Here is a 12,861-nt window from a genome sequence, read left to right as displayed (position 1 = left end):
TTAAAAAGATAATTAGGAAACAGTACCAAAAATTTTTTTACCAATAAATTTGACAATTTAGAAGAAATGGAACAGTACCTTAGACACAAACTACCAAAGGTTACACAACAAGAAGAAGAAAACCTGAATAGCCCCCTATCTATTAACAAAATCAACATGTCTGTAATATAGTTACAGACATTCCAACAAAGAAAACTCTTTATGGCAAAGCCTATCACACATTTATGGAATAAATAGCATCAATTATAGACAAACTCTTCAGGAAAATAGAAAAGAAGGGAACATTTGGTTTAACATTTGAAAATCAGCAAGTGTAATCCAGCATATCAACAAACCAAAGAAGATTAATACGATCTTCTCAGTAGGAGAAAAGGCATTTGACAAAATTCAAAGAAGGTCTTGGGAAAACCCAGGGACAATATCATACTTAACAGTGAAAGACTGAATGGCTCCCCCACAGATCTGGAAAAAGGTCAGGATGCCCATTTTTGCCATCATACGTCATACCTAATCCTTAATCCACTCTACATGTTACTTAATATCTTAATAAGGTGATCACTAATTAGGCCAATTTAGTAAGGAACAAGAAAAATAAATAAAATTCATTCGGAGTCCTGAGGCACGATTATGACAATGTCTGTCTACATTTTAAAAAAAAATTCATGGGCGCCTGGGTGGCTCAGTGGGTTAAGCCGCTGCCTTCGGCTCAGGTCATGATCTCAGGGTCCTGGGATGGAGCCCCGCATCGGGCTCTCTGCTCAGCAGGGGGCCTGCTTCCCTTCCTCTCTCTCTGCCTGCTTCTCTTGTAATCTCTGTCTGTCAAATAAATAAATAAAATCTTTAAAAAAAAATTCATAACCCAAAAAACTACTAGAAGCAATACCCAACTGCAGGACACACGATCACTTCTTCTTGTATACACTAAAAATAAATAACCGCTGAAAACTAAGGCCATGCTTGCCCCGCGCGGCCCCCCGGATCTGTCTCTTGCTTCAACACCACCCAGCAACATTGGTTCCCAGGGGCAACCTTCAGAGGCACCTCCTTGGCCACCCTCTGCCTCTGGGACCAGCCAGCAGCCTATTCTGAGCTTAGCTCCCTGTGTCCCATCAACCCAGGAGCTCCCAGAGTCCTCAGAACTATTCCACCGAGCTGGAGACCACCGCCAACCGCCTGGTCAACATGCACCTGCGGGTCTCCAACACCTAGCACTGCCTGTTGGCTTGTCTTTCCACTGCAGCGACGACGTGGCTCTGGAGAGGGTTAGCGCGAGCTGGCTGAGAAGCACGAGGGCCCTGAACTCCTCTAGAAGACGCCAAACCGGCGCGGAAGCCGGCTCTCTTCTAGGACTTGCACAAACTGTGCCAAGATGAGTAACAAAGACATGGACGTGAGGGCCAGGTCCTGGCGAAGCCCCGAGGCCGGCCCTCTTGCTCCGTGTGCGCGGTTCTGTCTGCGCAGACGTGCATCTCGCACTTCCCGGGGGAGGAGGGGAAACTCATTGACGAGGTGGCGACCACCTGCCTCTCCTCTGCAGGCTGCCTCCGGACCGGGCTGGGTGGGTATCGCTTCCTCTTGGAAAACCTCCGGAGCCAAGCGGCCTCTGAGGGGCCCCGCGGGCATCCCTCTGGTGCCAGTGCTTGCACCTGGCCCCCTCCCTACACGCAGTCATTGGGCAGCATTCTAACGACCATGGAGCCCCCTCCCAAGCTGTGGGACAAATGGAAACAATAAAGCTTTTTGCAGCAGCAAAGAGAAAAAAAATTAAAACAGTACCACTTATAATAGGACCAAAAAACAAGGAGTACTTAGATATAACTCTCCCCTCAAGAAACATGCAAGATTTGTGTGAGGCTTGTATATTGAAAACAACAAAATATTAATGAAAAAAAGTAAAAGAAATAGCACGTTCATGGATTAAATTGTCAATTCTCCCTAACCTGATCTATAGATTCAACACAATCCCAATTTTAAAAAGCAGGAATTTTCTTCAATATAAAGCTACCCTAAAATTTATATGGAAGAAACAGAGGAACTAAAATTATCAGAAATATCTTTCAAGAATGTGAACAAAGTTTTAAGATTCACATTCCTTGATTTCCAGACCTATAAAATTAGAAGAATCAAGATCATGTAATGTCAGAAAAAGGATAGATATGTGGAACACATGACAGATCCATAAATAAACCAATAAAATGGCTCATCTGTGTATATGGGCAATCAATTAATCGATTTTCAACAAAAATGTCAATTCAATCAAATGTATTAAAGTTTGTCTTTTCAACAAATTGTGTTGGAGCAATTTGCACATGGACATCCATGCGCAGAAAGGGGAAGAGTTTTAACCCAAACCTCACATCATATACAAAATGTAACTTGAAATGATCATGTACCTAAAAAAGTAAAGCCAAAAATCTGAAATTTCTAGAAAATCTTCACAACGTTAGGTTAGGCATAAATTTCTTAGAAGACAGAAAGCGCAAACCACAAAAGAAAAAAAAACGTAGACTTTTTCAAAATTAAAAAATATATGGGGCTCGGGTGGCTCAGTTGGTTAAGCATCAGCCCTCCGCTCAGGTCATGATACTGGGGTCCTGGAATCTGGCCCTGCGTTGCCTGGGCCTTCCTTCTCCGGGAGGAGCCTGCCTCTCTCTCTCTCACTCACTCCCCGTGCTGGTGCTCTCTCTGTCTCAAATAAACACATAAAATCTTTTTTTAAAAATTAGAAATTTCTGTTCCCCCAAAGACAGTGTTTGAAAAATGAAAAATAAGTCACAGACTGAGAGAAAATGTCTGCAAAATACGTATTAAAAAAACAAACCAACCTCTGATATCTAGAATTTATAGGAAACTCTCACGACTCCATTGGCAGCTGGCTTGAGCACTAGGAACTGAAACTTGGCAGGCTTCCTTAGATGGTGTACGTAGGCATGGAGGAAATAGGACAATCTGCTAAAGAATCAAGCAAACCTTTGCAGGAATCAAGCAAACCTTTGCAGGAGTCTTGGCTAAATTGGCGTCATCACTGCGGGAGACCCGCGCGGTCCGTTTGTGCGGAGTCCATTCCAACAGCGACATCTTGTGGCAGTGAGAAGCAAAGGTAAGAGTGTTCCGCAGAGCTTGGGTGGGGAAGCCGCCTTGAAGTCCTGGGGACTGCATTGAGCCCCTACAGTTCTTGAACAGTATTAGAAGTGGAGACGACCTCAAAGGTGGGACATTCTGGATTTATCCTAATAGGCTGGGTATTCAAAAAAAAAAACTCATTAGAAAAATAAAAGGACTGTACTTATATCCTGAGTTTGTGAAGGATTTCATATTACCATAAATATTGCAACTTTAGATATGGGCGTAGTTTAAATTTATAAGAACTTTGTATTCATTTTCTATTGCTCCCATGACAAACTATTGCCAGCTTAGTGGCTTCAACAAGTTTATTATCTTACAGTTGCGTAAGTCAGAAACCTGATATGGGTCTCACAAGGCTAAAATCAAGCCATAAGTAGGGCTCTGGTCTTTTCTGGAGTCTAAGGGAGAATCAATCTCCTTGCCCGTTTGAGTTGTTAAAACTCAGTTATAGAATGGAGAGTCCTGTTTTCTTGCTAGCTGTCAGCTGAGGGCTGTTCCTGGAGTATAAGGCTACCCACGTTTCTCAACTGCTCCCTTCTTCCTTCTTCAAAGCCCTCAAAAGCAGGTTAAGTCCATCTCTCATAGAATCTCTCTAACCTACTCTTTGAAACCTTTCTCTTCCACTTTCAAGGAAGATTAGATTCTAGGACCCTTGAAGATAACCATAGATAATTTCCTCATCTCCAGGTCTTTAACTCTGATCACATCTGCAAAGTCCCTTTTGTCCTGTAAGGTGATATAGTCACAGGTTCTAAAAATTAGGCTGCGGACTTCTTCGAGGGGGTGGGATTATTCTGCCTACCATAGATACATTGGTGGGGTTTTTGTTTCAAAGATTTTTTATTTTTAAGTAATCACACTCAACGTGGGGCCCAAACCCACAACCCCAAGATCAAGACTCATACGCTCCACCAACTGAACCAGCCAGACACCCCTGGGTTTTTTAATATTTAAAAATCTAATCTTAAAAATTTGACTTTCCTACTGCGGAAAAGGCAAATTTTTAGGATAGCATTTACCTGATCATTCCTAACCTCTACTTCAGCCTGGTTCTTTATTCTCCTCCATTGATTCAAGTCGGGGTCAGTGAAGGGATTTCAACGTTTCAATAAACTTTCTGAATTAGTATGCAGAATATCAAGGATTTGCTTATTTCTCTGGGGAAAAGTTCCAGAGTTTAGATCAGATTCTCAAAGTACTCTGTGAAAAATCCTCCCCTGGGGAAAAAGAAACTATTAAACTGTTTGTAAATAAATGTGTTACTTTCGTATCACATACATTTTCATGCCTCCTCACTTTTATGCATCTTGTTCCATGAAATTGGGTGGTGTAGTAGAAAGGTTTAGGCTTTGGATCTCCCTCAGGTATCTGACTCAAGCTAAGACTGGCATTTATCTGGTAAGAAATAAGTTTGGTGAGGAGCCATTGAGATGAGAGCAATTCAGGACATGTTTGGTGAACCTTCAAGGTAACCAAAAGATCAAGGGGAGATCATCTTAATTAAGGGAATCTAAGAAAGAAAAGATAGTCATAGTCATATTGTTCATAATAAAATTAAATGTTTGGATATGATAAAAAGGTAAAATAAACTATGTTGGTGGACAACAAAATAAGGGGAAACTTTGTCACACACATGGCAAATTATCAACAAGAAAAGGTAAACTCCAAAGAATAGAAATTCAGTTTTCACAGAAAAGTGCTAACTGAATTTAAAAAATCACTCTAGTCATAACAGACAAAAGTGTTGTCCACATGTAGTTGCACCGAAATCATTACACTCAGTGAAAGTTGTCAAGCACAAGATCCTGGAGCACCCAGGTGGCTCAGTCAGTTAAGTGGCTGCCTTTGGCTCAGATCGTGATCCCAGGATCCTGGAATCAAGTTCCACACAGGGCCCCTGCTTCTCCCACCCCCCACCCCCGACCTTCTCATGTTCTCTCTTTTGTGCTGTCTCTCTCTCAAATAAATAAAATCTTTTTTTAAGATTTTTTTAAGAATCTTAAAAAAAGATTTTATTTATAGAACGAGAGCATACATAGGGGGAATGGCAGAGGGAGAAGCAGACTCCCCACTGAGCCAGGAGTCTGATGAGGACTCAAACCCAGGATTTTGAGATTATGATCTGAGCCAAAGGCAGGCCCTCAACCAACTGAGCCACCTGGGTGTCCCTCAAATAAAATCTGTAAAAAACAAAACAAAACAACAACAACAACAACAACAAAAAACCACCACAAGATCCCATTTACAGGACAGAAGGGAAACCTCCTGGGGTGATGGAAATGTGTTTTAATGTATGTCCATGTGTGTATGTGTGTGTGAGACAGAGAGAGAGATAAATGTTCTCTTGTGTGATGGGAATGTTCTTTACCTTGGTTACACAACTGAACCCATTTGTCATAGCCCCTTGAACTGTACATCGAGATTAATTTTATCAATTGTAAATTAGAACTCTTTAGAAGATTAATGGAGATGTGATGGAAAAGAGAAGAAAGCCAGGCCAAAAGATAAAAAAAATAAAGCCACTCTTTTTAAAATTGTGTATATGATCCCATCTATACATTAATCAAAATTGCAATGTAATACTGCAATCCAGTACTTGTGTCATTGGCATAAAAAGGGCAGAGGAGTTGAAAGCCAGACAGCAATGGATTCAGAAAGAGGAGGAGGTAGAAGTGGGATGGTGCAGTTAACAAATCTAACATTGGTTAAGTTTTGTAGCTGACCCTTCGAGCAGCAATAACGAATGAAAGAGATACATATGAGGCATGTTATAAATACTAAAACTGGCCTCAGTGCTTCCAAAAGAGTGAGTACTAAGTCCCAGCACATCTGTAAAAATGATCGTTTTTTGAGGGAATCCACACAAAGGAAAAAGCAGTAGCACTTGGGGTATAGGGCAACATGAACTTTTCTGGAAGGAGCCCCTCTTGGCCTGGGCTAATTATGCTTCAAAGGTAGAGCACATGAGCAAATGGCTCATGTGAGCCAACAGAGCAAGCCTGAGTAATTAAGGAAACTCCAGCTTTTTTTAGAAATCAGCCCAGGCTTCTGTTAAGTATACAATTGTTCATACCAAATGGAGCTAATGCCACCCAGCTACTTTAATGTTCAAGAATTAGTAATAATGTTTGGGGTGCCTGGGTGACTCAGTCTGCTAAGCATCTGACTTTGGCTCAGTCATCATTTCAGGATCCTTGGATCCAGTCCTGGATCAGGCTCCTTGCTCAGCAAGGAGTCAGTCTCCGCCCTCTGCCTGCTGCTGCCCCTGCTTGTGCTGACAAAAAAATAAAATCATTAAAATATATACATACTTATTTATTATACTACCTGGTATATAGTAAGCATTCAGTAAGCATTAGCAATTGTTATAGTGTGTGTGTGCAGGTATATACATATATACATACGTATATCTGTATACACACGAACGTATATATGTATATACACACACACAAGACATAAACATATATATACATATATAAACATATATATATATACACCACACATATATGTAGTGTGTACACACACACACACACACACACACACAGAGCACAGTTTACAACTTACTTGTGTAGCCACTGAAAACGAGCTCCATGATCATAGGAACTTGTGTGTTTTGTTCACTGCCTAAAACTGTGCCCTGGGATCTAATATCTAGTAGGCATACAGTAGTTGTTGAATGTGAATACATTCAATGTGAATTCACAATGTGAATACCTACCTACCAAAGACAATGAAAGTGCCGCAAGGATTAGGAGCTGCCCAACAGATGTTTGCTGCCTGCAGGAATGAATGGAGGTGATCAGATGGCAGTACTACACCACACAAAGTAGGCAAAGAAGAGATTCGGGAATATTCCAGTTTATAAACTTTTTATTTAAAAAATAAAATTATAAACAGAATACAGAAAAATATTGACACCTGTGATAACAAGGAAATGACTCCAAATCTTTACGGTGGTTTGTTATCCTGAAAGAGCAAAATCATAAGTCTTATAAAGAAATTTTATTGTGCAAAGGAGGAATGTACTTTTTAAGGTTCATTTATAATAGGTATTTGGCATTGACAGAAAAAGTATTTCTATGTATACATTCAACACTTTGCAGCATATTTACATTCAAGTTACATTTCCAAATTCTATGCCAAATACAATCTAACTAACCATCAAAAATCCCTAAGATGTAACTCTGTTTATTTGGTAGGAGTGCAGTATGATTCTATTAGAAATAATTTTATGCTCCTACTAGATCAATCATACTTTCACTATGTCAACAAAAGTTCTTTCCAGTTGAAGCCAAGCCTCTTCTAGACAAATTAAACACTAACGAAATTTGGCCAGTTACAAGATTACATAGATTTTTCCGCCCTCCTTACAGACATTAATAAAACTTTCAATGGAAGGGCACTGGCTCTAATAAATTATATATATATATATATATATATTTTTTTTTTACAGCAGTTAGGACAGAGTATGGATACAAGCTGCAGAATTTTAACTTGTTTTTAAAAGATGGCTTCCTTTCAGTTGTTACCGAATTCCAAATTCAGTTGTTCTCAAAATAAAACACATTAGGAAACCCACATAGTGTTTTTAAAACTTTTCTCCATTTTCTCACACATTCCTCAAATCAGATTTTTAATGCATTGACAATTTGTAAATTTCTTGCTTAGTTTCTCTCAATTACATTAGGATAGCTATTACAATTTCTTGATAATCTCACCATTTTGTTTCAAAGTATGATTTTATTAAAGTCAACATAAACTACAAGTAACTTCCATCTCTGCTAAGTTCTCTGAGAAATCTACCCAAACTTAATGAGGAGCTGAGATCCCATGGGGCCTGACAAGGACTGGCAAACAAAACATCAAGATTTTAAAATTCTCATGCCTCCTAGAAATTCCAGACAAATCAAATCTACTCATAATGTACCATTCCTTTCTTAATTATCTCAAATTAAGTTCACTTTTAAAAATCCAGTAAGATAATTAAGGAAAAAACAATGGTGACAGATGAATTTCATTTAGTTGAGTTCTTCCTTTCTGCTTTACTTCAGGTTGTAACTTCTCCTCCAGGACATGATGGCTGGCAGTTGGCAGTAGGCTGCTGAGTTGACAGCACTTCTAATTCGGATTCACGAACAAAAACCACTGCATCACCACTTACATTTATAAGACACTGTGCCTATACAAACAACAGGAAATGTCCAATCACCAACTCACAGATATGCTCATGGTTTTAGGCTATTTTAGGGGTAGTGCTACATAGCTGAAAAAGCACAAGCTTTTAAGTCACTTGGAAAAGGTAGACAATAGAAAAATGAACAAAGGGGAAAAAAAAGAAGGTAATTCATAAGAAAGGAAACTCAAAAAAACCCCATTGATAATTTTAATTTTTTAAAGGAAACTTTAACAATTCAAAGTAAGCTATTATATGAAAAATACTGATAAAAGAAATTTATTCTAAAATTAATCCTAAGCAACAATTCTTTGCCCCCACTAACAGAATTATTTTTGAGGAATAATAATTGGGACATACTCTTCACCACTATGGTAGTTAGAACTGGACAGATCACAGTCCAAACTAAAGGGTGTCTTCCACAGTAACTTAGGAGCAAAACTTCCAAAGGTATTTAAGAATACCCAGGATATGGGAGCGCCTGGGTGGTTCAGTGGGTTAAAGCCTCTGTCTTTGGCTCAGGTCATGATCCCAGGGTCCTGAGGTCGGGCCCCGCATTGGGCTCTCTGCTCAGCAGGGAGCCTGCTTCCTCCTCTCTCTCTCTGCCTGCCTCTCTGCCTATTTGTGATCTCTGTCTGTCAAATAAAAAAATAAAAAAATAAAAATCTTTAAAAAAAAAAGAATACCCAGGATATGAAAACAGCATCTGATCTATATATGACCGTACTTATCAATACATTTGTTAAAACATGTTTTAAGCATCTAGAATCAAAAAGTTCTGAAGACCAGTTCTCTTTGGTGGCGGGTGGGGAGACAGTGGGAGATGGGAAAGCCACGGGGAAATCCTCACTTATAGAAGTTTGTAACTGCATCTCACCTGGTTTTTATTTGGATTCTCCATGAAGACACACTGCTTCATTATGTAGGAGACAACAGCATTCCCTCCTAACGCAGCAACATGAGCTCTCACCATTGCAAACACTTCAGCAATAAAAGCATGGAGAAAACCACTGACTCCTCCTTCCTAGCAAGTAATACACAAGAAAATCTAACTGTATGCATGAATTTATACAAAATGCCAAATTATACTAAAACATCTTAAATGATCTTAATATAATGGGTGATCATTTTAATTTCCCTTGCAACAGGATTTGTTGCATGAATGAACAAACAAACCTTCACTGAACCTGTCTGTGATAGGGATTATCCCTTTACTTTACAGATGATGAAAGTGATGTCAGAAAATGTGTCACATGCCCATGACTATGACCACATAGCTAATAAAAAATGGCAGAGCAAGAATTCAAACTTTCTCCAATTCCAGTATCTCCATCAAATCATTCCTATCACTCACAGAAACTGATGGTAAATATAACCAATAAACTTAAACTTGTCTGCTTGCTGTATCTCCCATTCTGAAGCATGTTCCAACTACACTTGCCTTTTTACCAGTTTCTCAAACCTATCAAGCACTTTTCCTGCCTCAGATTCTTTGTGCAGGGTAAGTCCCTGATGGATCCTCACCCAATTTTCCAGGATAATTCTTACTCAATTCCTCAGGTCCCTGTTTATATGTAATTTCCTCAGGGAAACATTCCCTAACTCTCAGACCTAAATTAAGTTCCCCCTGTTATATCCTCTGATAGCCTCTGTTGTATTTCTTTATATTACTTATTATCACTAGTAATTATACATTAGTTAATGATTACTTGTTGAATGTTCACCAGGCTCCATTCCTCTAGACTGTAAATTCCATCAGGTCAGAGACCGCCATCTGTTTTGCTCGTAACTCTTTGCTAACACCTAGTTCAACAGGTGCACACACTGAGCATTCCATACATATTTGTGAGGGAATGAAATCCAGTAGGTTATGGAAGGTTTTCAGTGTTCAAAAATAAAACAGAAACCAAAGTCTAACTGAGAGCCTAAAATACTTTAGAACCTAAGTTTTCCGCAAATTCTACTGCAGCTTTTACACAGTCTAGGAATAAATTTCAAACTTTAAATTGGAAGTTAAGGGCAAAATTTAATGCACTGTTAGAAAAAACATTTGACCAGAACACACCTTATTAAAAAGCCAGAGAGAGGTAGCTATCTAAAGGTAGCTCTCTTTGTAGTTAAGGAAGTGAGTATTTCAGCCTACCTCCTACTCAGTTCACAGCTCAGTACATTTTTTTTTTTTTCTTTTACTTGGATTTGGTTTACTCCTGTCTTTTAAACTTCAAAATTCTGATGGCAGAGTAACAGAAACTACGGAGGGGTCATTCTTAAAAGATTACATAATTGAAAGCAAGTAACAACTTAGCAAGCAATGAATACATTTGGGATATTATGCCATCCAGTTAATATTACAAATTTCTGTTGAAGGGAAATCTACTATGAAGCAACATGTTGGGGTACGGCTGCTCAAATAGTAGAGAAGGCACTTAAGGGATAAAATTTTATGGACTAAAATAATGCAATATCCATGTACTATTAAGAGCAACTGAAAAGTTAATTCACCAATCTATACCAGCTTCTCACACTCAACTTCCCTTGTCAGACTTAAATGGGCTTAAGTGTCACCTAATTTAATTCTATATTAAAGTCTCAAAGGATTTTGAGACTATATTAAGATACTGTCTTCTCCATCTCAACACAATTAGAATATGATTTAAAACTAATTTATCGTAAAGGAAACATCTACCTAATCATTCTGTCAGAAGTCATTCCCTCATTGACACAAAAATACCTATGTCTACTCTGCCAGGCACTGTCCCAAGCAGGTGAGCATGATATTAAAAAAAAACAGTATGAGGGCCGAGGTGCCTGGGTGGCTAGGGGGTTAAGAGTCTGATTTTTGATCCCAGCTCAGGTCTTGATCTCAGGGTCATGAGTTCAAGCCCCGTGTTGGGCTCCACACCCAGCATGGAGCCTACTTGAAAAAAAAAAAAATAGTATGATGGCTATTATTTCTAAGGAAGTGTAGAAACGTTAATGGAGAGAAAATGGGAAAAAAGCAGAGTTAAGTCATCTTTATAATGCACACACTCTAAAAAAATACAAACTGCTGAAGAGTTTATTGGGTTTCATACCTATTCAATAAAAAATTTCCCTATTCACAGTATTTGCTCTAGTCTTATTTCATAACATAAGATACAATATAAATACAATTTTTTTCTCGAGTTTAAATTCCTGTGTAATTACAAATATAATAGGCTGACCGTGATTCTTAAATTTGACCACATCAAAACACTGTAACTACTGTTACCCAGTAAGAGGTAAGAATTTGAATAAACGGCATTCTCATGTACTTTTGGAGAGGTGGAAAGAAAACAAGCAGCTTAATTCTTTTTCAGGGGGAAAAAATTATAAACTATCCCCATAGACATCTATCTATAATTTAGTCCCCTATGATTTCTAAATATAAGTCCTTAAAAGCTATTATTTAAATATATCTCAGACAAATAACTACTTAAGAAAACTAAGCTGAAATTTCAGGCTGTTTTAAAAATCTAATCATACATTGATAAATTTACTTGTTTTATTTATCATATAATGAGGATCTGGGATTTCTAATAATAAATGAAATTAAATCCAACATAACTCTTGTGATAATACTAAGTGCTATATGAAATTTGGCAAGTCTAATCTAGAATCAATCCATACAGGTTATTGGGGAAAAAAAAAGTTGTATGTATGTGCATGAGTGTTGTGATTACTTTGGCAAAAAATAATAAATCGAAATTATAGTAACAATCTGAAATAACAATCTGAAGACAGTTTGTTACTACTGTCTTTAATCAGAAAATTCACAAAAACAATGTTGTAAAATTACCTCACGAAGAGAAGTGGTTTCCCGAATAAAAAACATGTTAATTATCCCAAGATATTTAGTTATTTTCGCTCCAGGAATAAAAGAAAGAGGTGTCATCTTAACAACCCCAACTGTAGAATTTGCACAAGGTGGAGTTGAACGGTTCCGGAAATTTCCTTCACCCATAGGACTTGCTTTTTCAACTGTCACAGCTAAATTTGGAGAAAGAAGAAAAAACATTAAGATCGGGTGTTGGTAACTCAATTATTCCCTAAGGTTTCCAAGTAAGTGGTGACAACATTCAGCTGTCTGTGAGGCTAAGCAATGTCATGAAAGTAAAGAAATTATCATGCACTGCATGCAATTAAAAAGAGAGAGAAAGAAAAACTTAAGAGGAAATGCTGGAATGGAATTCTTTTGGAAGAAAAATGGCATTCCTGCAAAAGAAAATGTTGATGCGGTGCAGCTACACACACAATGATCGTTATAAAGTGAAGAAAAAGAAAAAGCGGTAGAGCATTAAAAATTATCTGCTGTAGGAACAAATTATTACAAAGAGAGTGTGAAAGTTGTTATATTTCCCAGTGCAGTTTTTTCCATCTTTTTCAGACGACTTCATCATTGTCAACTTGTAGATAAACCTTACATTAACTAGTTGTAATTGGTTTCTTCTTCAAACCATTTTGATCAAACTCACAATTTTAAAAACTTAACAATGACCTTGGCTGTCTAAAAATTGATTGTTTATAAAGTAACATAATAGCTA

The 12,861-nt window shown here is 38.1% G+C and overlaps 1 protein-coding gene across 18 annotated transcripts in view; it reads right to left on the bottom strand.

The window, feature by feature from the left end:
* Positions 1-7,565: 7,565 nt before the first annotated feature.
* C2CD5 (C2 calcium dependent domain containing 5) overlaps positions 7,566-12,861 on the bottom strand; it is a 97,227-nt gene continuing 91,931 nt past the window's right edge. For 13 of the 18 annotated variants that reach the window (XM_032347674.1, XM_032347679.1, XM_032347677.1 and 10 more), the window contains 3 exons: positions 12,117-12,307; positions 9,177-9,323; positions 7,566-8,305 (listed from right to left, as the gene is read on the bottom strand). In XM_032347674.1, coding sequence (XP_032203565.1) covers positions 8,174-8,305; positions 9,177-9,323; positions 12,117-12,307 — 470 coding nt within the window. In that variant the 3' untranslated portion in view covers positions 7,566-8,173. Of the gene's footprint in view, positions 8,306-9,176; positions 9,324-12,116; positions 12,308-12,861 lie in introns of those variants that run through there. The other 5 variants (XM_032347685.1, XM_032347687.1, XR_004286892.1 and 2 more) reach the window with 3 other exon arrangements.

The sequence above is a fragment of the Mustela erminea genome, chromosome 6, assembly GCF_009829155.1.
Source record: "Mustela erminea isolate mMusErm1 chromosome 6, mMusErm1.Pri, whole genome shotgun sequence".
In the NCBI taxonomy this organism is placed as follows: Eukaryota; Metazoa; Chordata; class Mammalia; order Carnivora; family Mustelidae; genus Mustela; species Mustela erminea.
The sequence above is the reverse complement of the archived record's forward strand: the minus strand, read 5'-3'. Positions and strand labels throughout refer to the sequence as shown.